Source organism: Nyctibius grandis, chromosome 17 (assembly GCF_013368605.1).
Source record: "Nyctibius grandis isolate bNycGra1 chromosome 17, bNycGra1.pri, whole genome shotgun sequence".
NCBI lineage: Eukaryota > Metazoa > Chordata > Aves > Nyctibiiformes > Nyctibiidae > Nyctibius > Nyctibius grandis.
In genome coordinates, this window is record NC_090674.1 from 1,352,729 (window position 1) to 1,378,141 (window position 25,413).

General features: G+C 46.9%; 1 protein-coding gene across 9 annotated transcripts in view; it reads left to right on the plus strand.

The window, feature by feature from the left end:
* The window catches only part of EIF4G3 (eukaryotic translation initiation factor 4 gamma 3), a 154,838-nt gene that overhangs the window by 22,269 nt on the left and 107,156 nt on the right, over nt 1-25,413 (plus strand). For all 9 annotated transcript variants that reach the window (XM_068414542.1, XM_068414547.1, XM_068414543.1 and 6 more), the window contains exon 2: nt 22,305-22,380. In XM_068414542.1, the coding sequence (XP_068270643.1) occupies nt 22,305-22,380 (76 nt within the window). The remainder of the gene's footprint in view (nt 1-22,304; nt 22,381-25,413) is intronic.

Consider the following 25,413-nt stretch of genomic DNA (forward strand, 5'->3'; position numbering starts at 1 on the left):
CTCTCAAATTGGCTAATTAATTATTGGGAGTGTTGTTGGAGTGCGGAGGTTGGAAGCAGCTCTGGGATGGTTGGAGGGGGATGGATGTAGCTGAGTTAGGAGGGGTCTTGACTAAACTTACGTGATGTCTTGACCCTCTGAACTATACCAGGGACAGCTCCATCACACAAGGGAAGGGACAAGCCCTGGTTTAGTCCCTTAAGCCTTTCCTCCTCCAAAAACATTAAAATCCAGTTGCATGCGTGTTAATACTAGCTTAGCTGAACTGGCAAAAGCACCCGTGGAGTGCCTCCCGCGCAGAAGAATCCAGCGTATTAAATGCGCGTATTTGACTTATGTGGTGATAAAAAATGCCTGCAGCTGTTAAAGCTGGGTCAATAGTCGCCTTCCGATTTGGGCTGATGCTGGAGAAAGCTTTTCTGTTTCCCTGACATGGCTCGAGTACAGAATGCAGGAGATGAGTCAGAAAGATGACAAAATGCGCTGCTGCCTTTGTTTTAGCGAGGGGGTGTACTAAGAGCGGCCGATTCGCACCCAGCTGCTGGGGTAGCCCCGTGGGTTTTCAAATGTTTGAAAGATTTTGATCAACTCTCCTTTTTTAGGTGCTCGTATCCTCTTTACTTTCCCCTCCTATCTCTCTGTTTTCAGCTTCAACTCTTCTGCCAGGAAATAAATATAAACTTGCTTGCTTTTCCCATCCTCATACTGATTCTCATAGTACCGCTTTTAGTGCAAACTATTCTGTTTCATGTGCGTGTCCTCTTGAGGTCTGTTTACGTTTTTTTTTGTTTTGTTTTTGTTTTTTTTTTTCCCCTTTGAAATTTTGAACCTGCTTGGAAACAGGTACATGGAGATTAATTCTGTAGGATATAGATGGTTTGGCATGGCCCCGTGCCAAAATCAGTGCAGGGAATGGGGTAGAGAGGCAAAATTCAGGTGCTTGAGGAAAACCTGGCACTGCTGTTTGCTCCTTTTACTAAGTAGCTGTTGGATTTCAAAAGCTTTTTTGGGGTTGAGAACCTAAAATTCATTTTCTCTCTTCCCACATGTCATAAATGCCCATTTCTCGTGCTCCACCATCAGCCACGTCTCTCCAAAGAAAGAGCAAGTCAGTTGTCCCCGCTCAAAGGAGTTATTGAAGCGCGCAGGTCCTGGAAGCCGTCGTAGGCTGTGTCATGAGCCGGTTAATTCAGTGACTGGGGAGGCCCCAAAAACATGAGGGTCTTGGGCAGACAGCCCTTCTGAGCTCCTCCCTGCTGGCTGGTGTGGGTGAGCAGAGACGTCGTTAGCGTCTGGTGTAGATGAGCTGAATCTTTTAATTCGGGCAGCAAGGCTCCATGTGGGTGCACCCAAGTCCACGTACATGCTTCACCCTTAGAGCTGAGCAATGTTAAAAATCATCGGGCTTGAAAAGTGGGCAGCATTTCTTAAGGTAGGGTGTGAAGGCTGACCCAGGGATGCTCTGCTCCAGTATGGAGACTGGAGTGAACTGGATAAAGCAGTGGCTTGCCTGGTGGTGCTCAACCCAGCCTGTGTCGCTTGGTTCACGGCGCAGGAGGAGAAAGGGCGGTAGCTGAAATGTAAACGGAACAACCTTAGCTGCTCGCTCAGCTTGTCTTTCAAACGTCATCTCTCATGGTTCTTGCTGTGGCAGTTTTAGGAAGTTAAGAAATGCCTTGTTCCTCCTGCCTTGTCTCCGGGAGGTTAAAGAAGATGTGCCCATACCACTGGGGGGATGCTGTGCTTCAGGAACTGGCTTGAGATAGAGGAGGAGATGTCTTCCAGTCCTGTGCTGAAGCCCCAGGTGGGACCTCGGCTCTTGTGTGAATCATCTGGGGTCAGCGACAGACACACGTAATAACTGAGTAACGGGTCTGTTGTTCTGAGCGCAGGAACCGCTTTCTACGCTCTTCAAAGACGTCATGAAACAGAAGCTCTGTTCTAGAATCAAGTGCTCTTCCGATGACGTCCGCAGCCGAGGGGATTAATGCCACTGAAGGAAAAAATGTGATTATTATTTTTAACTTTTACGAATATGAGAGGCCCTCTCCTTCCGCAGCAAGTGCGTGATAGACCCGATAGCAGCAAAAACATGCAAAAGGTGATCCTTCGGTATTTATTTCAGTGACTCCTTAAAACGTAGCAGATGAGGTAAATGCCAGGTGAAGTAACCTGGAATTAAACCAACCAAAGTGGAAATCGGAGTGTATCCATAACAAAATTAATGCTTTAATAGAAGCTGCATGGTGAAATGTCAACTTTCTTTGCTTGAGCTCTGTTCTGCAGCCTTAATGTTTCTTTTTCCTCTTGGCCGCCGGCCCCGTTCCTGCGCCTGTCGTGCAGTAAATGGCCTCGCTGTGCGTGTTGCCATATCTCGGCACATCTCAGATTCCCCTCGCTGCTCGGAGGGTCCTAAAGACTGCTCATGTTTTTCCATTCGCGAGCGCCTGCCTCCCTGGACGGCCCCAAGAGCTTCCCTGGCTTTTCAGTTGTGGAATGTAAGAGGAGGGAGCCCCGTGGGAGGGGGCTTTCCTCAGGTGAAGGGTTTTTTTCCCATTAGAAGCAGCAGTATCAGTCAGAGCTTGACTACCCCAATCCCTTCAGTAAGGAAGATAAGTCCTAAAGGATTTTTCTTTTACAGGGCTGTTTTCTGTGCCGTAACAGGGAATTTATTTTCTAGTGAAACAGTGGAAAGAAACTCTCTGCTATCAGTAGGATCAGCCGCGGATTGCCTTGGGGATTTGCATTTGTGGATATCGGCCAGTTTTTGTACCTGTTTTCTTTACTTTAAGTGCTACAGCATCAGCTAACCCGACCTCTGACAGAAATGGTCCTTAAAGTAGTGACGTGATGTGGTTTTCCCTGCTACTATAGGGCTATGTTATTGCAAGATAGTGAGCAGTGTTGCAGGGTCGCTGGAGGAGGCAACTCCTATTAGTATTACATTTTACCCACCTAGCGGAGTAACTTCTTTTGCTTGGAAAACAGCCTTCTCCGTTCTTTATCTGTGCACAGATCCTCGCTTGTACTAGCAAAAGGTTTTTTGATTTCTTATAAAAGACCTTGTATCCGTTCACCTTGATGCCTTAAGAAGCATCTCTGAGCACGTTTGGTAGAAGTTGACTCAAACGTAAATGTCCATTTAAACAACAAAAAAAAAAGCACCTTTTTATGTAGGCAAGGCCAAGTACTGCAGGCTGTAAGTTTGATTAGATGAATCAGAATTCAAGGTCCAGAGATCCTGTTGGGGATTTCCAGTTGGGTTTCCCCTTCCAGAGCACTGTTGGTTTTGATTGGTATATGGTGAAGATTAATTATACGTGTGTGATCGGTATATGGGAAAGATTAATTATAAGTGGTATGAAATGGCAGAAGGGCGGTGTTGTATAGAAGTGAAGGTGGCTGATGAAATAGCTGACCTGGCAAAATACTTTCTCGTGGCAATACGCTCCTAAATTATGGAGGAACGCATCACAAGGTGTGTATAGAATAACTTCTGATTGTTTTTAAAATATGAAAAGACACCGTGCTTAATATTTCACTTAATTGGAGAAGCAACTTGTTCAGCAAACTCTGACCGGTGCTGGGTGCCCAAGAAACCTTATACAAATCCACAGGTAGTGTGCGTGTTTTAGAAGCATTCAGACATGGATGTAATTAAGTAATTAAGTCAATCTTACTATGATTTATTCTATTGTTATCTATATTTTCAATTAATCCATTTAGTGAATGCATGTGAAAAGTTGTGAACAGTTAGCTCAGCTTGGAGAGCTGTATGTTTGAATTAGCTGAGAAGGTCTCTGAAGAGCTTTGGTAGGTGTCCTGTGCTTGAATGCTTTTGAATTCTGCAAAATCTATTTTCTCTTTTTGTCTTCAGGAAAACTCAGTCATCTCTGCAGAATCTTCAATTTTGCAAAACCCTGATGTACAGGTCCTTAAAAATTACTTCTTGAAACACAGTCATAAACCCATCCCTTTTATTAGGTGTTGCAAATGTCTGTATAGGACTTTGTCAAACTTGGGTGCAAAGCTTATAAAGGCTCCTGAATTGCTGCTTCTGTTAACGGTATTTAAGGAATATATTTAGGAAGTATCTGGGGAAATTAAAAGTTAGTTTGCTGGTAGCATAACTGCACTTGAAATGTGTTTTCTTTCTGATTCAGCGCAGCTTTTCCTCGCTTGAAAAATAAAGGCTCTGTCTGTGCTGCGCAGGTAAGGGCTGACCTCGGAAACTCTTCGCTGATGTTAAACCCACTTGGCTGCATAAGTGCTTATTACAGTTTGCAGTTCTTGTGCCATCAAGTGACATTATTTGCTGAGAAATATCTTGGTCCATTGTAATCTCTTTATTTGCTGTGAAAATAGAGAAGGATGAAGAGTGAAATGGCTAGGGAGGGATGGGAAGGGCAGGAGAGTTTTCATCTTAAGGTATTATGGAAGATCATGGAATGAGAGCTTTTTATGCGGATGGGGGGATGTGATAACTGTTTGAAAGGCACACGCGGTGCTTCGGGCATCCGTGAAAAATTGTGAAAAGTTAAATCTGCTTAAAAATCTACATCACTCCATATTTTCACTGTGCAACATGGGGATGCTTTAATTGTTCCTGAATTAAAAAGGCTTTAATATCTCCCCATAAAACAGATAGTCTGCAGCGTGGAGGTTCAGAATCACAGACTGTCAGGGACTGGAAGGGACCTCGAAATATCATCCAGTCCAATCCCCCTGCCGGAGCAGGACCACCTAGATCATATCACACAGGAACACGTCCAGGCGGGTTTTGAACGTCTCCAGAGAAGGAGACTCCACACCCTCTCTGGGCAGCCTGTGCCAGTGTTCAGTTACCCTCACTGTAGAGAAGTTCCTCCTCATATTTATGTGGAACCTCCTGTGTTCCAGCTTGCACCCATTGCCCCTTGTCCTGTCAAGGGATGTCACTGAGAAGAGCCTGGCTTCGTCCTCATGACACTTGCCCTTTACATATTTATAAACATTAATGAGGTCACCCCTCAGTCTCCTCTTCTCCAAGCTAAAGAGACCCAGCTCCCTCAGCCTCTCCTCATAAGGGAGATGTTCCACTCCCTTAATCACCTTCGTGGCTCTGCGCTGGACTCTCTCTAGCAGTTCCCTGTCCTTCTTGAACTGAGGGGCCCAGAGCTGGACACAATATTCCAGATGTGGCCTCACCAGGGCAGAGTAGAGGGGGAGGAGAACCTCTCTTGACCTACTAACCACACCCCTTCTCATACACCCCAGGATGCCATTGGCCTTCTTGGCCACGAGGGCACAATAATGATGATCTAAATATCCGTGTGTGCACAACCTCTCTAGCCGTTCATACGGTTACTTGCTACGAGGAGGACAAATGCCTGAAGGCTCTTCCTCTGCTTGCACCAAGCCCCTGATCTTTGTCCCTGGTTCCTGCGGCTCTTGACGAGGAAGCTCTCGGTGTAACCGTCCCGCTCTGCTCGGGGAGCTTTGCTGGGAGGCTGCTCGACGCGGGGAGCCACACCATGCGTGAGTGCTGGTGAGCTGCCCGTCGGCACCGCGGGATCCTCGGCCTCAGAACTGGTTCCCGCCTCGAGGGACCTCTTCAACTAATGAAGACGTGGGCCCGGTATCCAAGATAATACACCATATCTTGCATAAATTTAGAACAGAGTGCAGCCAATTTCACAAGCTGCTGCTAAATTATTCTGTCTCAAGCTGTGCCAGATAACTCCATGCACCGAAGTAGCACAAGCTGGAGATTTCTTAGCAGGGAGTTTTAGACCTGATGCTCTCCCGTACCAGTGTTGCTTCTTTCTTTGAGGACCTCCATATGAAATCATCTGTACAACACAAAACAGAGGAAGCTGTCTGGGTAGGAGACCCGTATCTCTGGCATTAGGAGTTATTTTTAAAAGTCTTATCCCGTGGTCACCTCCTCTTGTTATTATATAGACACATTATATATGTTCTTATGTCGGAAATGAGCTTGTTAGCAGCTACAGGTGAGGTGCTGTTGATGCCATGTCTGAGCAGAAGTCTCATACGGAGGAAGGCTAAATGGCAGTTATCTCCTGGTTTACCTCTGCAGGGATGAGAGGGGACTTCAGCCTTCTGTCTCCAGGTCCAGTAGGTTAAAACCTTCAGGAACTTTTGTTAAAGGACTTCATTCAGTTGAGCACAGATGACTGCCTCCTCCCTTCCCCTCCCTTCTGCTTTGAAGTCCTCAGATGGCTGGAGGCAGCTGCCTACGTAGAGATGTGTGCCCTGTAGCTCCTTGTGCCAGCTGGGAATGGCTTGTTTATTGTGTTTGAGAACCCCCTGCACAGATTTCAGTGGTGGATACCTTGATTTTATTTTTTCCCAGTGTTGACTATTGCCTTTTCTTTGTCATGTCCGTTACAAAGACACCCTGTGTGTAAATTAGTGCTCAGTGCTCCACTTAGCATCACGTTTCTGTGAACGCTGTGCCTGCCAGTGCATTGGACGGGATAGGGAGCGCTGCATTAATTCATCAGCACCCAAGCTAAACCTTGTCTGTGATCTGTCCTCACGCCCTATCCCCAGTGCGCGTAGTCTCCCTTTCCAGAGCGCTTAATCCGTAAACCAGAAAACGGACAATTTAAAATTCCTCAGCATAGCATGGGCTATTTATCCTGGGCTGCATCCCCAGCAGCGTGGCCAGCAGGTCAAAGGAGGGGATTCTGCCCCTCTGCTCTGCTCTCCTGAGACCCCCCCTGCAGTGGGGGTCCAGCAGAGTCCAGCTCTGGGGCCCCCAACAGAAGAAGGACATGGAGCTGTTGGAGCGAGTCCAGAGGAGGCCGCGGAGATGCTCAGAGGGCTGGAGCCCCTCTGCTCTGGAGACAGGCTGAGAGAGTTGGGGCTGTTCAGCCTGGAGAAGAGAAGGCTCCGGGGAGACGTTCTAGCACCTTCCAGTGCCTGAAGGGGCTACAGGAAAGCTGGAGAGGGGCTTTTTACAAGGACATGGAGTGACAGGACGAGGGGGAACGGTTTTAAACTGAAAGAGGGGAGATTGAGATGAGATATTAGGGAGAAATTCTTTGCTGTGAGGGTGGTGAGACCCTGGCCCAGGTTGCCCAGAGCAGCTGTGGCTGCCCCCTCCCTGGCAGTGTTCAAGGCCAGGTTGGATGGGGCTTGGAGCAGCCTGGTCTGGTGGAAGGTGTCCCTGCCCATGGCAGGGGGGTTGGAACTGGATGGGCTTTAAGGTCTGTCCAACCCAAACCAGTCTGTGATTCTGTGATAGCCGCCTGCAGCTTGGCAGGCAATGCAGAAATGCGACTTGACCCGTGAGTAACCTTGTCTTACGTTCAAGTTCTCGAGCGTCGCTGCGTGGCCCTCCAGATACACACCGGCGCAGCCGCGTTAAAGGAGCTGCACAGCACTGCTTGGGTTTTATTGCACGTGGTGTTTATAGGCACATCTTCGGTCAAGGGTCTGTGGAGGAACACCCTGATCCTAAACATCCATCGCGGCCTGGCTCGACTGTAGCAGCTGGGGTTTTATTTTTTAAACAGTGCTGGAAGCGTTTGTAGGGGTGTAGTTGCAGGATTTGCACCCGCTCGGTAGCACAGGATGGGGTTGTGCACCGCAGGACACGGCTCGTGATGGGAGGGTGCCCTCACCAAAGCGTGTTTCCAGAAGGGAGGCAAGAACTGGCGTGTTTGAGGAGGTATGTAAAACATCTCCTGAAAGGTTCAGCATGTTAATGAACTAATGGCACTGAAATGAATTACTAATTAAAGAATTATACGACTTCAAATCAGGTAGCACCATAGAGAACAAATCTCACAGTGTTCAAGGGAAGCCGTGGGAAATCAAAGCTGTTGTCACTTTTCCACTTGTTTCCCTTTTTTTTTGTTTTGGTAAATGCATGACAAGTTTTGTGTGTTCGTCCTAGGGTTTGCTTGGCTCCTGGTGCCTTGAAGCTCACCTAAACAGACTCCATCCCTCTCGGGAATAAGCAGCATCCGACTAAGAGTTACCTCCCTGCTCTCTCGCGTGAAGGACAAAAATAATCTTAGGGGATCACAGAGCTACTTGTGACTTCAGCTGGTGCGGACATGCCCGTTGCTTTGCTTTCCTTTCTTTCCCATAGCTTGCAAAATTCATTTTGCCCCCTCGGGGCCGTAATGCCTGGCTCCAACCTGGGCTGTGGCAGTTTGGCAGAGGTGTGGAACCAGATGAGGGAGCGTTAAAGAGCGTGGTGTGTGCGCAGCTGAACTTCATGGCATGCCCAGTTCCTCTACTTGAGTGCAAAAGAGGAAAAGCCACTGAGCAAGACGGAGTATTCTGCTCCAGCTGAGAAAGGCTCTGCCTTCTGATTCAAAATGTCCAGTTTTGGGTGTCTTGGGTGAAGGCAGGTGCTTTGCTGGATGTAGTTTCACGTTAGGATTAAAGAGATGTGCCTGGGAGCTGCAGCTGGAAGGGTGGATCTGCCTTCACTGGGCTGTGTCTTCATGCTAGCTCCTTGTCTGGGATGCAACGATCACGTGAGTATTTGGTGATTTAAACCAGCTCACGGAATCGACCAAAAACTTCACCCGGCCAAGAAAAAAAAATAGTTGTCAGTTGAATCACCAGGCTGAGCTGGGTCACCAAAGAGTCTCGTGATCGTTAGTCCTGACTGAAGGGAGGTGGCAGAAACGTGGGGCTGATTTGTGGTGCCTTGCCACCGTTCAGCAGCTGGGTTGGTTTAGGGATCCCACGAAACCTGCCCCGTAACAGCCCAGCGCTTGTGGCGAGGGGCAAGGGAAGCACTGTGCCCTCGGGGAACCCTTTTGGGTTTGGCCCCTTTTCCCAGGGACACCAGGTCTGCTCGGTGACCTGGAGTTGTAGTGAAGCTGGGAGTTGGCCTCTTCTCCCAGGCAACCAGCGATAGGACAAGAGGACACAGCCTCAAGCTTCACCAGGGGAGGGTCAGGTTGGACATTAGGAAGCATTTCTTCTCAGCAAGGGTCATTAGCCATTGGAAGGGGCTGCCCAGGGAGGTGGTGGAGTCACCATCTCTAGAGGGGTTTAAGAAAAGCCTGGACATGGCACTTAGTGCCCTGGTCTAGTTGCCATGGTGGTGTCAGGGCAACAGTTGAACTCGATGATCTCTGAGGTCTCTTCCAACCTGAGTGATTCTGTGATTCTGTGAGTTATTCCCTTTCGCCCCTTTAATTAACAGTGCTGCCAGAAGGTTTCTAAGCGATGCTGCAGGGGAGGTGGAGCGCAAGGGGTAAATCATCTTTTAAACTGCAAGCTCCAGCACCTTTGAAGTCTCCATTTCTTTCCCCTACCTGTCCACCCAGAACTGATGGAGGAATTGCTGGACTTGGGCTTTTCCCCTCCTCTTTCTGGTTCTGATCCAGGATTGTCCCTTGCGCAGTGGAAGTGTGAGATGTGCATTGTAAGAGCCGTGTAAAATAGCAAGAGCCTCTACCTTCCGTCACTGGCACAATAAATTTTACTGCTACAGAAGCTCGTATTTTACTTGGACAGATGAGATTTTTTTTTTTTTAATATTGGAAGGACTGCGTTAAGCAAGGTGAGCTCTCTTGTTCTAGAGGTAGGCAGCCTGCTGGCTGACACTAAAGGCGGTTTTATTTTTGTCAGGGCCACAAAAATAAGTATTTGGGTGACAGGGGAGCTTCCGAGCTGTGTCTCATTTCAGGGAATAGCAGGGGTGTAATAGCTGTATAAAATCTTCTAATTAAAAGAAGCAGCTGAGCTGTTTAGGCTTGTGAACTGCCACTAAAATGCTAATTACTTTGGAGTGTGAGAATGTCTGGAAGAGCTTTTTGATCAGAAATCATGAAGGCTTCTCCTGTTTGAAACAAATTCTTGGGTTATATTAGTGTCCGGAGTAGCTAATGCACAAACTGCTGACCCTCCAGCGTTCTGGGGGCAGGAGACCTGCTGCCTTGGTGAGAATGTGCAGATGTTTGGACCGTCTTGGAGCACAGAAGGTGATTTAACAGCTGCTGCCAAACTACGAGAATAATTTGGGGAGAAATATCGCTGTAAGTGGTCAACTAAAAGCCGATTGCTTACCCAGTTTTGGTGATTTTTACATTTTGTATCTGTATTTGTAGCTTCCAGATTGTTAATTGCTGGTGTGTTCAAGTCTGCCAGTTAGCAGGGACAGCGTCCTGGGGTGATGAGTGCAAATGAAGGATGGCTTTTCTGTAATTGAGAAGGAAAATACTTGCAGCTCTTAGTTATTACCTTTATCTTCCTGAGGTCTTTTCATCCCTCATGTTTTAAGCCGAGTGAGCTGATGCTTTCGAAATGGGTCGTGCCACGAGGAGAGATAGACATGGGCGTGGGGGAACAGCATCTTCAACCCCAAGGAAACACTTCCCAACCCACACGATGATCTTGGCTGTCTTACCTGCAGTCACCTCGCAGCTCTGCAGCACAGCTGGGCTCAAAACCATTGCTTCCCAGTTCAGTGCCCTGTCTCCCCAGCTGTGCACTGTGAGCTGCATCCAAAATCCCCAGATCATCTTCATTTCGGGTGGTGCCTCGGTGAAGTCCTCTCGTGGCCTCAAGTTAGAGCGTTATGTATGGTGTAACGCAGCAACGCGTCAGCTCGCTTCCTTAGTGTGTGTACCTGCTCCTCCTTTCCCAGCCCCGCTGAACTTCCATCCTTTGAATAAATCTTCCAAGGCTTATATGATTTGTTAGACTGATGGCTGTCGTGCTGTGAATTCAGTTACTGAAGGTTTAGACTATTAGCATCTCTTACAGGAAAATGATTTCTTAAGGGGGATCCGCTCGTGTTCTCATTTGGGAGTGCAAAAAAAAAAACCCATCTGGAAAAAAACATTTTATGCAGCAGTTTAAAGCTGTAATAATGTTTGGGATCACTGTGTTGTGGTTGGGTCAGCCTCAGCAGCTTGTGGCGTATGCCAGGGATGTGTTAGGGGAAACTATAGCAAAAACATCTTATGCTGCAACCTCCCCATCTTTCTTTTCCTGCTTGGTCCTGTCCTTTGGCCTGACATAGCTGGCATGGCTGGGTGGCGAACAAAGTGTGGAAGAAAAGGTTCATTTGAATCCAAATCTGCTCCCCGGTCTGGTTGACCGAGCAGCAGTGAATGGGCTCGCACTGGCACGGGGCAAGCGGCCACGAGAGGCCAGGACCACCTCTTCTGGCAACGCTGCTGCCCGATGATGGCTTAATACTAGATCTTGTGTTGTGTCCTTCTGCCTGCAGGCGCCTGCTATTTGGATTACACGTTCATGACAGTAATTTCCCTTTGATGCCACCTGACTGCTTGTAGATGCTATCTGTGACTTCCTTCGCCCCGAGGAGCCTCCAGAGCAGTCTTGCCTGTCCTCTCTTTCAGGGTAGGAACTGGCTAGGAATAGCTCTGAGAGCATCCAGTCACCTGAGTTGCTTTCTTCCCGAATCAGTTCCACCCCTGGAAGAAACTTAGTGCTGGATTTGGATTTTTAAAAGGTGAAATGAAAAGTCAGACAGGAGGAAAGGAGTGTTGGGAAGTGAGTATTGAGAGTTCAGGTACGGAACTGCTGTGTCGTAGGGAGAGAAAAGACTGGAGATGGCACTTAGTGCCCTGGTCTAGTTGACAGGGTGGTGTCAGGGCAACGGTTGGACTCGATGATCCCAGAGGGCTCTTCCAACCTGATTGATTCTGTGAGAGGACAATTTAAAAGCTGATTTCTTTACCCATCCTTGTCTTGGTATTCTTCTGGTAACCTCAGTGGTTTCTTGACCCACAGACCTTTTGCAGTTGCCTCCTAGACAGCTGGCAACGGGTTCCCCAAGCACATAGCCCCATTTTTGGGGTTATGTACACCTTACCCAGGTCACATTTGGTGTGATTTATTCCCAGCATATGGATGGTGGCTGAGGACATGCTGAGCCAACACTGGGGAGATGCAGGCTCTCTTCCCCTTGTATTTATATAGTTATGAATCATCTATAAAGGTGTGTGTACATGTTTGAGGATGCTTACGAATACACTCTGACTGCTATGAGTATTGATCAGTTTGTGCGTGTTTTAGGAAATAAGGAAATGATGTCTCGGTGTAGATCTTCTTAAGATGACAAACAAAACTCCAGGTTTGCCTTTAACATGCAGATGTAAAGAGCAGCAACACCTAAACCCATCATTCCCACGCCTTGCTCTCTATACTTGGGCAGAAAGCAAAGGAAAGCTTAATAATTGATTAGGGCAGCACAGCCCCACACCCCCAGCAGATAAGATCTGTAGCAAATTCAGGTAATATTAAGGGATAGTTAGCCCGGTATCGCATGGCATGAGCCCAACTTCCTGGCGTCGCCCTGCTTGGGACTTTTGGGCTTCGTTTTTGATGCCAAGTTGTTCAAAGCTGACTGGGTGTGCACAGTGCCGGTGTAACGCGTGTCTGCTGCTGATTTATTTGGTGTATTTTGGAGTACGGGCTTCATCTGGCATCTCTCCTTGGGATATTGGCCCACAGTGGTCTTCTGTAACTTCTCACCAAGGCTCATCCTCTTGAGCCTTTTCCCCCACCTTAATATTTTGGGCTCTTTATGAGGTCCCTTGTCTGGGGTTGTGGCTAGAGGACCATGAGAAATCACTCTGAGCAGCAGGAGCGGTGGCTACGCAGGGCAGGACCGTTGAAGACTAATGGGGCTGTTTCGAGTTCCTGAGTGTAGCCGGTTTTCTGCAGCATAATGGGAGTTTTAATTAACATGGACAAGTACAATCGTAAATAACCCTCCTAAAATTAAATGGCATTTTAAGGCTACGTGGGTATATTCCCCATGATGCCAGTGACTCTCTGGAGAGGTAATACCGTGACTTCCCTGCTGAAGGGAGCTGATGAAATCTATTGACTTTTCCATGTCTTAGAAGAGTCTGTGTAATGTAAGAATAAAATAAGAGATTAAAAAATATGGAAGTGGCTGGTGTTTTATAGAGGAAAGTGGACTATTAAGCTAAAACAAGTTGGCTAGTGAGAAGTTTTCTGTAGCTGAGCAAGAGATGCTTTCCTGGCGTGTTGTTCACCTTGTGTTACCTGAGCTGCGACAGACATGATCCAGGGTGCCTTTGTGGCTTATTTTTTTTTTAATTACTACTATTTTGCAGCTTGGGCCAAACCTGGATTTAACCTTGTTCCCAATTACCCAAATATCCAGTCTGTCGCTTCCAGACCCGTCCTCCCACCCACAAACACCACGCTTCAAGGAAAATCCCAGCAGGATTAACGGGATTTAGCCACAGTTTCTTCCACCCCGAACAACCTTTCCAGGTCTAAGCTGAAAATAGACGATTTGCATCGATGCTGGGGTTGCAGCTGAAGGAGATGGAGATGGAGTAACAAAGTCAGGTTGCCCTTAGAAACGCATTTGTATTGGGCAAAATAATTGATTGGGTTTTTGTCGCGTTTGCACCGCTCCGGTGTGTTGGCTGACAGCTCCCCTGATAACTCACTCCTGACGGCTTGCAGGCTGAAGGAAATGCATCAAGGGTGAGGCGAGGTCTGGGGATGATTTACGTGCTGGGGAGCTGTCTGCAGTTCTTTTTAATTTAGAGATGCAAAACGGAGCCTGAAAGTAATGAGCTCTAGATAATGAGGTGCTTGTCTGCAGGTGTAACCATTGCAGCTGCCTGCAGCTGGTGCTCTTAATATTGCTGGGTTTTATTTGAAAGCATTAGGGAATGAATGAGATGCTGGAAATACAGTTAATTGGCAACAAAGAGGGTTTTTTTTCTGTTGTTATCTTCCCCTCCAGCCCCCAGCTTTCCTTTGGGTCCCGTTTGGCTGGACTATGAGACGTATCACACATGGACCGAAGACTAAAAGGAAATGATGGTGATAAGTAGCAAAGTGTTGTATTACACAGCGATGATGTCTGGTATGCGTCATAGATTGATGAAAGGCCTGATCTAATTTATCATCATTAATGATTAGCCAGATGGGAAGTAGTATCTCGAATTCCTGCCTTGGTATTAAATGGGTTGTGAAGGCATCGCTCATGCAAAAAATGCAACACAGTACGTTACCTGCATGTCAGGAAGGTGAGTGAGGAGCAAACACATGTTATGGAGTGGATGTATGTAGGAAGAAAGACTTAGGAAATAGATATTTGGGTCGGGGCAATCCCAAGCACAAATACAGGATGGGCAGAGAATGGGTTGAGAGCAGCCCTGAGGAGAAGGACTTAGGGGTGATGGTTGACAAGAAGCTCACCATGAGCCGGCAACGTGCGCTGGCAGCCCAGAAAGCCAACGGTGTCCTGGGCTGCATCCCCAGCAGCGTGGCCAGCAGGGCGAGGGAGGGGATTCTGCCCCTCTGCTCCGCTCTCGTGAGACCCCCTCTGCAGTGCTGCGTCCAGCTCTGGGGACACCAACACAAGAAGGACACGGAGCTGTTGGAGCGAGTCCAGAGGAGGCCACGAGGGTGCTCCGAGGGCTGGAGCCCCTCTGCTGTGGAGACAGGCTGAGAGAGCTGGGGCTGTTCAGCCTGGAGAAGAGAAGGCTCCAAGGAGACCTTCTAGTACCTTCTAGTACCTGAAGGGCTACAGGAAAGCTGGAGAGGGGCTTTTTACAAGGGCATGGAGTGACAGGACGAGGGGGAACGGTTTTAAACTGAAAGAGGGGAGATTGAAATGAGATATGAGGAAGAAATTCTTTGCTGTGAGGGTGGTGAGACCCTGGCCCAGGGTGCCCAGAGCAGCTGTGGCTGCCCCCTCCCTGGCAGTGTTCAAGGCCAGGTTGGATGGGGCTTGGAGCAACCTGGTCTGGTGGAAGGTGTCCCTGCCTGTGGCAGGGGGGTTGGAACGGGATGGTCTTTAAGGTCCCTTCTGACCCAAACCAGTCTGTGATTCTGTGATATTTTGTGGAATGGATATTTATAAAAACATGTAAGTTGGAGGACTTGGAGATGTGCTCGGCTGTAAATAGAACATGCGCTTTGAGCGCAGCGTTGGCACGTTCAGTCAGAAAGAAGCGCTGGGTTCCGTGTCAGGTATCGTGTGCCACTCTGAAATTTGGTGATGTGATTGGATGTGTAAACACGAAGCAGCTACAGAGCAGTGTTCACCTCAGTGCCTCCAAAACGTGCCAGGACTCACTCACGAAGGGAGAGGAGGAGGAATCTGAATGGCTGGAGGATGCTGGATCCCAGCAGCGGCGGTGCTGGGGAAAGGAGGGGGAAATTGTGCTTTCCAGTAAACCTTTCAAGGTCGCATTTTCCTTTCAAGCTGCAACTTACAGAGGAGCCTTGGAAAGCTTTTTTCCAACAGCCATTGAGGTTCAGTGGGATTTCTGAGCCCCTTTTCTTTTGGAAGCTCTCGCTGCTGCCCTGTTCCTGTTCAGCTCAGTGCAAGCGCAGCTCGGGTGACATTATGTGGCAGAGAGAATGAAAGGAAGTGTTTGGGATTATTTAAAAGCCAGTACTGAGATTAACGATACGTAATTAGGTAAAAAGATGAATTTTGAGAAAAGTTTTATTACGGGAAGAGTGTTTATTTGGCGTATGGCATAAGCTGGGGTAGGTAGCGGAAGCCTCACTGCTTGTAACGTTGGGATCTGGACAAAGCTTGGGAGATGGTACTTTAATGAGGAGCACTTAAATGGCAGAGGGATGGACAAGCCTTATCGCTTTCAGTTATCGTCAAATAATTCAAAGAGGGAGCAGGGAAGGAGTCCTGCAGTCGGTAATTTTGAAGGAGGCAGTGGCAGTTCATAAAGGAGCCAGTGTGGAACATCAATAATATTTATCTGGGTGCATTTCTGGTACAAAAGCAAAAGATAAATACCTTATTTAAGGTATTAATGACAAATATAAAACAACCTCTAAATGAGAACCTAGAGAGACTTCAATATTACTGTTTAATACACAAAATAACCGAAGGATTAAGAAGGTGGTTTACGCAAACACTTCATTGATCCACTTAAAATTTATATGTCTGACAAATGGCAGTTGGGTTGTGAACATTGACTACACATGTTGCAGTAAGAAGCTTTATATTAGGCCATAAAATGTTGAAACAAGCTTAATAATGGCTTTTGCCATGAGATCCTTCTGGGTATAAGTCATTACAGGCAGCGGTGAATCTTGGGAGTGTGGTTTGCATCTGTTTACAGGAATAGGAGCGTGATGACGTACTGCTCTGTGACATAGTTTGGTAATTTTAAACCATTAACCCCATTTTTGCCACTTTACAAACACTTTTTATTGTGCTCCTTTATTTTTCAAACATTTGACTAGCCAGAAATACATCCTTAATGTCAGGATTAAGGACTCGTGTAAAGCTGACGTGGCCTTTTAAGGAATTCTTCACCTGCAGCTTTTCACTTTGACCGTATTTCTGAATGCTCATGCCAGCAAAAAGTTATATTTATTTTTTTTCCTCACTACAATAACAGTAAACACCAAACACTGAAACAACAATCCCCCATTCGGTTTTGACCTGTGATAACAGCCAGAGCTCTGAATCAGACTTTATTTTGACATCTCATCGCTTTGTGCAAGACCGGTTGCATCCACCTAAGAAAACTAAAATAAAAAAACCCCAAACCCGAACAAACGAATTAAAAAAACCCCCAAACCCACCCTAAAATGAAACAAGATCTCTGCAAGGATGGGAGATGTTACGTGTCTGGGCAGCTTTTGGGGCTGGGATATGCTGTTGGATATAGGCAGTGGGAGGGTTGGAGAGGGCTGAGCAGCATTTTATTAGGTTCTTCTTAAGCCTTTAAACATTTTTCCAAAGTCCTTGAGTTACGTTGGGCTTGATTTTTGTAATATTAATGATCTCTTATCTCTTATTAGCAAGAGCTGCTTAGCTGTGAAGGGTATAAGGTGCTAAATTGCTGTAAGACAGTTGAAAAAGTGGAGACGACAGGGACACCGGGGAAAACCAGCGTGTGCCTCTGTAATTAAAGGCTGGATTCTGCGTGTACACGGGGGGATGGAGTTATGGTCACACGGGCAGCATTAATCCTGACTTTTCCTGAGTTTGGAGTTGTTTGCTTTATAACTTGACTTTTTTTTATTCCTGGGATGAAGCTTGTTTGGTTGTAGTAAGTATTTCGGCATGGAGGGAGTGCATGGCACTGGGTTTGATCTTATATATTTATTTTTTTCCCATGTGACAAGTCACTTGACGGAGTTTGGTTTTGTTTTTTTTTTTTTTAAAGGCTATAGTTTGTTTTACCAGCTTGCCTTCCCCCAGCTTCTGAAATGTGGCCTGTCACAAGAGGAATTTATTTTGCAGGGAAAATTAATTCATGAAGTACTTGCTAAATAAACAGGTTCGCGGCGGTGCGCGTTGCTGCGTCCGAGGGTGGCGAGCGGAAAGCCGAGGGAAACGAGTTGCAAAATTTCTCGCGGAGGAGTTTGTGCTGTGGTTTAATTCTCCTTCCGACAGGGAGCACGAAGCTTTCCAGGCTCTTCATGTATTGCATTGCAGATTTCTAAAACACAGCTTGCTGTAGGTGAGTTTATCTTTTTACCTTATGCTTTCTCTTGTAAGCCTGGGGTGATTTTTATCCTCTATAAACTTGCTAAGAGGAGCGTGACACTACCTCCCGTCCCTTCTCCGCTGCGCACGGCGGAAAAATTCGGGAAGCAGAGGGATGATTTCTGCAGCGTGGTACAAAACCCCACCGAGATATCGCCCAGACCCCCATTGCACTACCTCTTTAAGACCGCAAGCGCGCCGCGAGAGCTCCGCTTGCGAGGGCGAGAGGCAGGCAGGAGCTGGGAAGTCATCCCCGGGTGGCACGGATGCGGCCGTGGGCTTTGCCGCTGGAGGACGGGGGGAGAAGATCCATCGCTTGAAGCTCGTTAGCTCGCTAACGAAGCTCTCCGGGAGCTCGCTGCCAGGTAGGATCGAGTGCGCCGAACAAAAGGCTTCGCCCAGCGAGCGGAGGATTGTAGAGCTGCAGAGGATGGGGTGACGCTGGGGAAGTTTCAGCAAGCTGCTGTGTCTGGCGTGGCTTTTCCCTTTTAACCTTTTAAGTGAGCCCGTGTGGTTTCTGAACCTGCTAAATCAGGTGCTTTTGCTGTTAGGATGTTCACCTCCTGCATTTTAATTGCGTGTTAAATAGAGACGAGGCTGCAGAGGAGGAACACGCTCTTTTAACGCTCTCTGCCATCAAATTCCTCCCTGCTCGGGGGGTTTCTCAAAATTCCTTGCACCAAAAAGCTGAAAGAAGCGCTTGAATTTGATGTGGTTTCTTGCCCTTCTGTAATCTCGCTTGATGGTTTTATCTTGTGTTTTTTCAGTCGTTTAATACACAATTTCGGTACAAGCGGGGACACGCATCGGGATTATATAACCCCAGGGAGAGCTGGTGGGAGACTCGCTCCGTTTCTGTGCAGGGATAAAAATCATTCGTTCTGGAATGATTTTTTTTTTGGTGTAACGTGTTTTCATCCGCGCCCCTGGGTACCTGCAGGTATTTTTATTCACGTGAGAAGGTGCTGACTGGTTACCGTCAGCTGGCAGCGGAGAAAGAGGCCATCGGTGCATGCTCAGGAGGAAATGGTTGCTGGTTGCTGAAAACGAGCTTCGTTGAGAAGCACCGTTTGAGGGGAAAATGAATCCATTTTGGAAGAAAATGTAGTAGTGTTTTTTTTAATTTCCCTCTCCAATCTTGGAAGCAGAAAGAGCAGAAAAGCCGGTACAAATTCGTGCTGTGAGAGCCTATTTTACCGCATGTTTTCAGGTTGTTCGTTGCTGTAAAAGCGCACAAAAAAAAAATCATTCAAGCTTTCAGTTTTGTAGCATTATTTGTGATAAGTGTGATACAAGGGGGAGGTTTCTGCAAGAAATTCCTCCTGACTTTTATTTAACTCTGAACGCTCCAGCTGACAGGCAGCTTTGGTCTGGATTTTTTCTTTTTAATAGCTTTACAGAAAAGTCAAATATTCTTCCACTCAGAGCATGGCTATAGCTGTCTAAAGATCTTCTCATTTTAGGGAGGGTTTTGATTTCAAGAAAAATTCTCTTCGTTTCCAACCAGCATTACTGTCTTTACCTGCGTTCTCCCACTGGGTCTTTAATAGCTCCTGAAATTCCCCAGCTTGCAATCACTGCTGCAGCCAGATGGGGACTAGGTGGAACTCCCGTTGCATCTGTGCCTGCTTTTATTAATCTGCCACAAGTATCTCACTTACATGGATTTAAAAATAGATATAATATATATTTCATGAGTTGCTGAGCCCTAAACAGCAATGAAGAGAATCCAGAGTCAGTGCTCCCCGCTGGCTGCTGTCCTTCTCCTGGTTTTTGGCGTGATGCTGATGGAGGAGGGAAAGCTGCAGAGGGTCGTTCAGCCCGACACAAGCGTGAGAAGTTCCACTGTACTGACCTGCCCGTTGCAGATGTGATCTAAGAGGTTCCCTTTGCTCCTGCTCTTCTGCCTCCTCACCTGCCTCGTCTTTACTCCCTGCAGTAATGGAAGGATCAGTGACAGAAGATGAGCGCCCCGGAGGATGGTTTGCTGTGGAGGTGGATGAGATGACGCTGCTGGCTGAGGTTTCGCTTCCCACCTGCCTACCGTGACCCCCTCACATCCCATGGTGGAGTCTCCCGTGCTGTCACTCTTAACCCGTGTCTAGAAAAAAGAGCCTCGTTAGCAAGAGTCTGCTGATGAACTTTTGCAGTCGCCCAGGCTCACTTCTCCTGAAATAACAGCGTCTCCTACCCCAGGATGGACTCCTTTGGCAGATGTAAGGGGAAGGAGGGGAGTCACTTCTATCAGGGGGGCAGAAACAAGCTCCAGGAGGCTGGTAGGGAAGCAGTGACCTTTCCACCAGCCCAGCTCTTTACAGAGAGTCACTCTACAGATGCCAGAAGTTAGATGTTGGAAATAATCGCTCTCCCCAACCATTATATCTCGTTAAGGCTTACTGGAATTTAAGGCATTTCTGTCCCTATCAGTCTCACATCCAGGTTAAGTCCTTTGGCAAAAAGGACTTTAAAGGTTTCTTTTTAATCTGATGGCGATCTTCACTTTCCAGAAGTGAACTTAAATGGCAACCTCAAACTCTGAAAATCCATCTAAACTGCTCATTCCTTTAGGCAGCTCTTCCTGGGTGCAAAAAGAGAGGTTACTCTGCTCAAAGAAGATTATTTTCTCCTGGCTTATATAAGTTCTAAAATAAGAAAATAAATCCCAGCCTTCTCAGGGATGAAACAGGTTTTCCAAACTCAGGAACGATCCCTTTTGAAGCAGTGATTGCTTGAGTTAATTGTCAAAACTGCCTCGAGATTGGAGACCTCAGCTGTAAGAAAAAGGTGGCAGCTTAAAACCGTGCCTCTGCCCTGTCCTTTATCAGAAGATGGTCGTGGGTGTGAGGGCAGGGTGCTGTGGCAGTGGCCTGCAGAACACCTGGGGGTTTCAGTCTGTCTTGCTGTGTGTTTCTAATCCTCCTCTCTCAAATTTTGGCTTTCTGTTGGTGTTTTCTGAAACTCAGGAATGAATGTGAGATCCTCAGGACGAAGGGTGACGCCTCAGCTCCGTTGAAGTCTGTGGCAAATCTTCCCGTTGCTTCTCTGAACTCAGGATTTTACACCTAATTTTGCTGTTAAAAACCGCTTTTATTTTATCAAACGATACGACTTACGCGTGAGCTGGCAAGTCTGCAAACTGAAGACAAACCTTAGACCCTGAAAATAAATTCTTGCACTCATTTTTTTAAAAAAAAAGAGGTAGGCTGAGTGAGCACTGTCTTGGGAACCAGCGGTGCCAGATCCTCATCTCAGATCTGTTTTACACCTACCAGGCTTTAACGGGGACGCTACTTAACGTGCAAAGGTGTTGTGAAGGTCAGGGGCGGTCTTTTCCGTGTGTAATCCTATAACGCAGGGTTTTTTCTTACCTGCCGTTCAAACATCGAATACATAACAAAATTGGAAGTTTTTAGAACCATTTCTCAGCGTGCTTGGTGAGGGCTGACCTTTGTAGCGATGCGTTTGGTGCCAAAATAGTGCGATATTGTAAATTTGTTTGTGCTCTGCGCTGGTCTGGGAGGAGGAGATGTGGCCGGGGCGCGCTGCAAACGGTCGACAGATGCAGAGCAGGTCGTGTCTAAACGGTCCTTACTTCAACCTTAAAATTTCTTGTGTTCTAAGGAAGGGGAACAGGTGGGGTGCGATGCTTGGATCACCGTTGAGTCTCGAGGGTCTCTCCTGCCGCTGTGATGTTGGTCCCTGCAAAGGTTTGGGCAGCAGCGTTTCTTTGGAGATCAAACTTGTAGTGCTAAGGGAGGACTCTTGAAAACTTCAGACTAATCTAGGTTCAAAATTTGACTTATGAATGGGTTTTTTTCTCATTTGAACAAAACCCGTGAGGTGTTTTCATGATTTCATTTTTTTTTTAAGCATCTGCCGTCATGCTAACATGTGAGGTCTGTGTCACTGGCTTGTGTGCAAGAAACTTACATCAATCAGGCTGTTCTCCTTTGCCAAGAGGCTTTGACGTCTGAAATGGGAACAGCAAAAAGGTGAAATCTGGATATGGCATTTAGTGGAAAATTTCTCAGCAAGTGAAGCGTGGCTTTTTTCTGACGGTTGGGTGTTGAGCAGACATATGCTGGACCTAAGGCCACAAGGTGTCAGCTAAGTCAGGAGGCTTTTTTCTTTCCAATAACTACATCCCCTTGTTTCATTCCGCAAGTAAAATAGATTCTGGTTTATTTGTTTGTTGCATAAAGTCTTTTTCCCTTTTTTTTTCCCCAATTACCTTTCCAGTTTAAGAAAACTATTACGATCTACCTCTAAATAACCCTGCAGCACATCATCAAAACTTAAAATCTCTCTGGCAGCCCCTTGTAGAAGCGCTTTTGGTGGGTGGGTGAGGAAAGGAGTTAGTGGTTGGAGAGAGGCAAACGAGGAAACAATCCCAACGCGATTCCTGCGTGGTTAGCAAAACAGGCGCGGCCTTTGTCAGAAAATGCCCTGCTCATCAGCAGGGTTTGTCTCGCTGAATGCGAAGGGCTTGTGGGGTTTGGTGGGTTTTTTTTCCCTTACTCTTTCAAAAAAAAAAAAAAAAAAAAAAGTGGGGGATTCTCTTGGCAGGACAAAGGTTTTGGGGGTTGTTCGGTGATTTGTTGGGTTCCTCTTGCTGTATTTGTGTTTTGAAGCCGCGCTTTGGTCCGCTTTTGGCAAACCGTGAAGGATCGTAGCTGCCCGGTCGCAAGTGAGTGCTCGGGGGTGTCTGTGTGTCTGCCTGAGCGTGGGAGGTGACCGGCTGCGCTGACGGGCGGCGTGTTGGCTGTGTGGATCGCCCAAACCGCGACCCTGCCTTCGACGTTGCTTTCCTTAACTTGCTGTGTTGCAGAATCCCCCGAGGTCCTGTCCAGCAGCCCCTCGAGGATCGGATCTTCACGCCCACCGTCTCCGCTGTGTACAGCACTGTGAGTATCTGCGGAGGGTCCTGCTCGCTGCCGGCACCGCGGTCGCCTTGCTTTGGCGAGGAGCGTGTTTTCCAAACAGAAGGAAATTGCAGTTTTTGAAAAAAATAATACATTTAACAAGCGTACAATTTAAAAATGATACAATTAAGAAAATGCAGCTTTTTTTTGCCTCCTGATATAAATGGTGCTGGATGAGGACCCTTTTTGTTGCATGTAAGTAGGGAAACAAGAAATCGTGGGGACTTTTGGGTCCATTCCTTCTTTTATTGTCTCTGGGTTTATTTAGCAGATATGACAGTGAGTTTTCCTGGCAGTTTCACCTCAGTCAAAATGTTACTGGCCGTATTTTTGTCTGTTGGCTCCATCTTTCCTCCTGCATCTCAAAGATTGGTTTGTTGGAGTGTATTAGTGGCTGCACGTTTCTAATAGTTTCTTATCGGAAAAATAATCAAGGAAGATTTGTTTTTCACACGAAACATTCCATTGCACAGAGGAAGAGACATTTTGGTTGTAGATTGGGAATTTGGGATCAGTGCTTTTGGCTCGCTGTCCTACGTGTGTGTGTATAAAGCTTGATTATTGAGGAAATTTAGCTTAGAAACGTAGCGACGTTTATTTGTGAACATATGATACCATTTTCCTTTTATTAATTTTTTTTTTCAAATGGTAATAGCTGAAAGCCCAATGTTATTTATAAACTTTGCTAAATCAGCAACAGCCCTGGGAAAGTAATATTTTGCTTTTCTGGTGGGATAGTGCAAATATTTTTAATTAAAAAAAAAAAAAAAAAGCTTTTAAGCTGCTCTTTAAATTATTTGGAAACCAGGAAGAAAAGCTGTAGATGGGAGAAATTCACTGTATTTCATGCAGTAACATAAGCTGCTTATAGAAAAACATAAGCTGCTGTACAAGGTTTTCTCTTCCCCCCACGAATAACTGGCGAAGGGGTTATCAGCTCCATCTCCTCCGTACGCGGAGTGCGAGTCTTGGAGCATCTTTGGCCCCTTTTTTTTTGCGTTGTAGAGCAGAGCTTTGTGATCGCCTCTTGTACCAGAGAGACTGCCGTCAAGAGACGCAAAGCCGAGCTTTGCGCAGGAGTAAGTGCAGTCCAGAGCCTGTTGGTCCAAGCAAGGGAGAGACTCGGGTAGTAGTTGTAGGAGCAGAAAGACTTAGGCTTGGCCATGTGGTGGCCAGCCCGCAGTGGATCTCCACCCAGGTGAGTTGGAAAGGTTGGGGTACAACTCTGACGAGGGTTTAAGATTTTGAGGTTTGTGGCTTTGACAGCAGCAGATCGACAGACTGGAGCTGTGGATTGATTTGTGATTTTTTTGCTAGCTCTGTCCTCAGCGTCATAAATGTACGTACTCAAAAAAGCAAAATGAAAGGAATATAAACGTACAAACAGTTGTAATAAATAATTCAGGTTATATTATCCTTTATATACCCCATACAACACTTAAAAACCACTTTAAAAATATCTTAATTCCTTCTGGGGGAAAAAGAAGGTTATTTTTTTCCAATTCTTTCCTCTAAAGACATAATTCAGATGCCTGTGGGAAAATATGACTGTAAAAATTTAAATTAATGTAAAATATAAAAGTAACTGTGAAGAATGACCTAAAATAGCTTTCCAGTGTGGAAAAATCTCCCTCTTTGATATGTTACAGGAATAGAAGGCAGGGCTGGGAATATCTCAGTTCTAGGCTTTAAGAAAACAGAAGTTTGAAAGAAAATTTCCTGTTTTAGGGAAAGGAGAGCAATTTCTCAGCTAGGTTCCTTTTGAGCTTCTGTTTGAAGCCCTTGGCAGATGGCAGATTTAGAGTAAGGCCTAGAAATGATTAATTAGGATGGAAGAGGCCCATGAGCAGAGCTCCTTGACAAATTCATTCACCATAGGTCGCTGTGGTTTATTAGACAAGTAACAGCGTCATGCGTTTAAGGTCTGGGTTTGCAACAACTGGGTCATTCTGTAGTCTGGGATTTTTCTGTGTAGTTTGTCTAGATTTTCCAGAAGTTATGTAGTACAGAGGTATGGAAGAGGCCACCATCCTCAGCACCCAGGGCCTGCTTTTTCACTTCCACTTTTTATTTGCTCGGTCATTGTCTGTGGGTTTCCACGTGGGTTACGCATCGCAGTTGTCAAACACGTGTCGTTTGGGCTGGTTTAGGAAGAGCTCCGTGGGCTGACACCGCCGCGCAGTGACTCTGAGCTGCCTCCGTGTTTTCCCTGGAGGTTATGGTGTGTCATGCATGGGGTGGGAGGACGAATCATTTGAGATACGGGCAACCCACAGATGAAACCACTATTTTTAGAGAAAGATGAAAAATGGTGGAAAGAGCCCTGGGGGTGCTGATCGCCAGCCGGCTAAACATGAGCCAGCAGTGTGCCCAGGTGGCCAAGAAGGCCAATGGCATCCTGGCCTCTATCAGGAATAGTGTAGCCAGCCGGTCTGGGGAAGTGATCGTCCCTCTGTACTCGGCACTGGTGAGGCCGCACCTTGAATCCTGTGTTCAGTTCTGGGCCCCTCACTTCAAGAAAGATGTTGAGGTGTTGGAGCGAGTGCAGAGGAGGGCGACCAAGCTGGGGAAGGGTCTGGAGGGTCTGACCTCCGAGGAACGGCTGAGGGAGCTGGGGGTGTTTAGCCTGGAGAAGAGGAGGCTCCGAGGTGACCTTAGTGCAGTCTACAACTACCTGAAGGGAGGTTGTAGTGAAGTGGGAGTCGGCCTCTTCTCCCAGGCAACCAGCGTTAGGACAAGAGGACACAGCCTCAGGCTTGGCCAGGGGAGGTTCAGGTTGGACATTAGGAAGAATTTCTTTACAGAAAGGGTTATTAGACATTGGAAGGGGCTGCCCAGGGAGGTGGTGGAGTCACCATCTCTGGAGGGGTTTAAGAAAAGACTGGCCATGGCACTTAGTGCCATGGTCTAGTTGCCATGGTGGTGTCAGGGCAATGGTTGGACTCGATGATCCCTGAGGTCTCTTCCAACCTGATTGATTCTGTGATTCTGTGAAATAATTCAGTTATCCTTTCC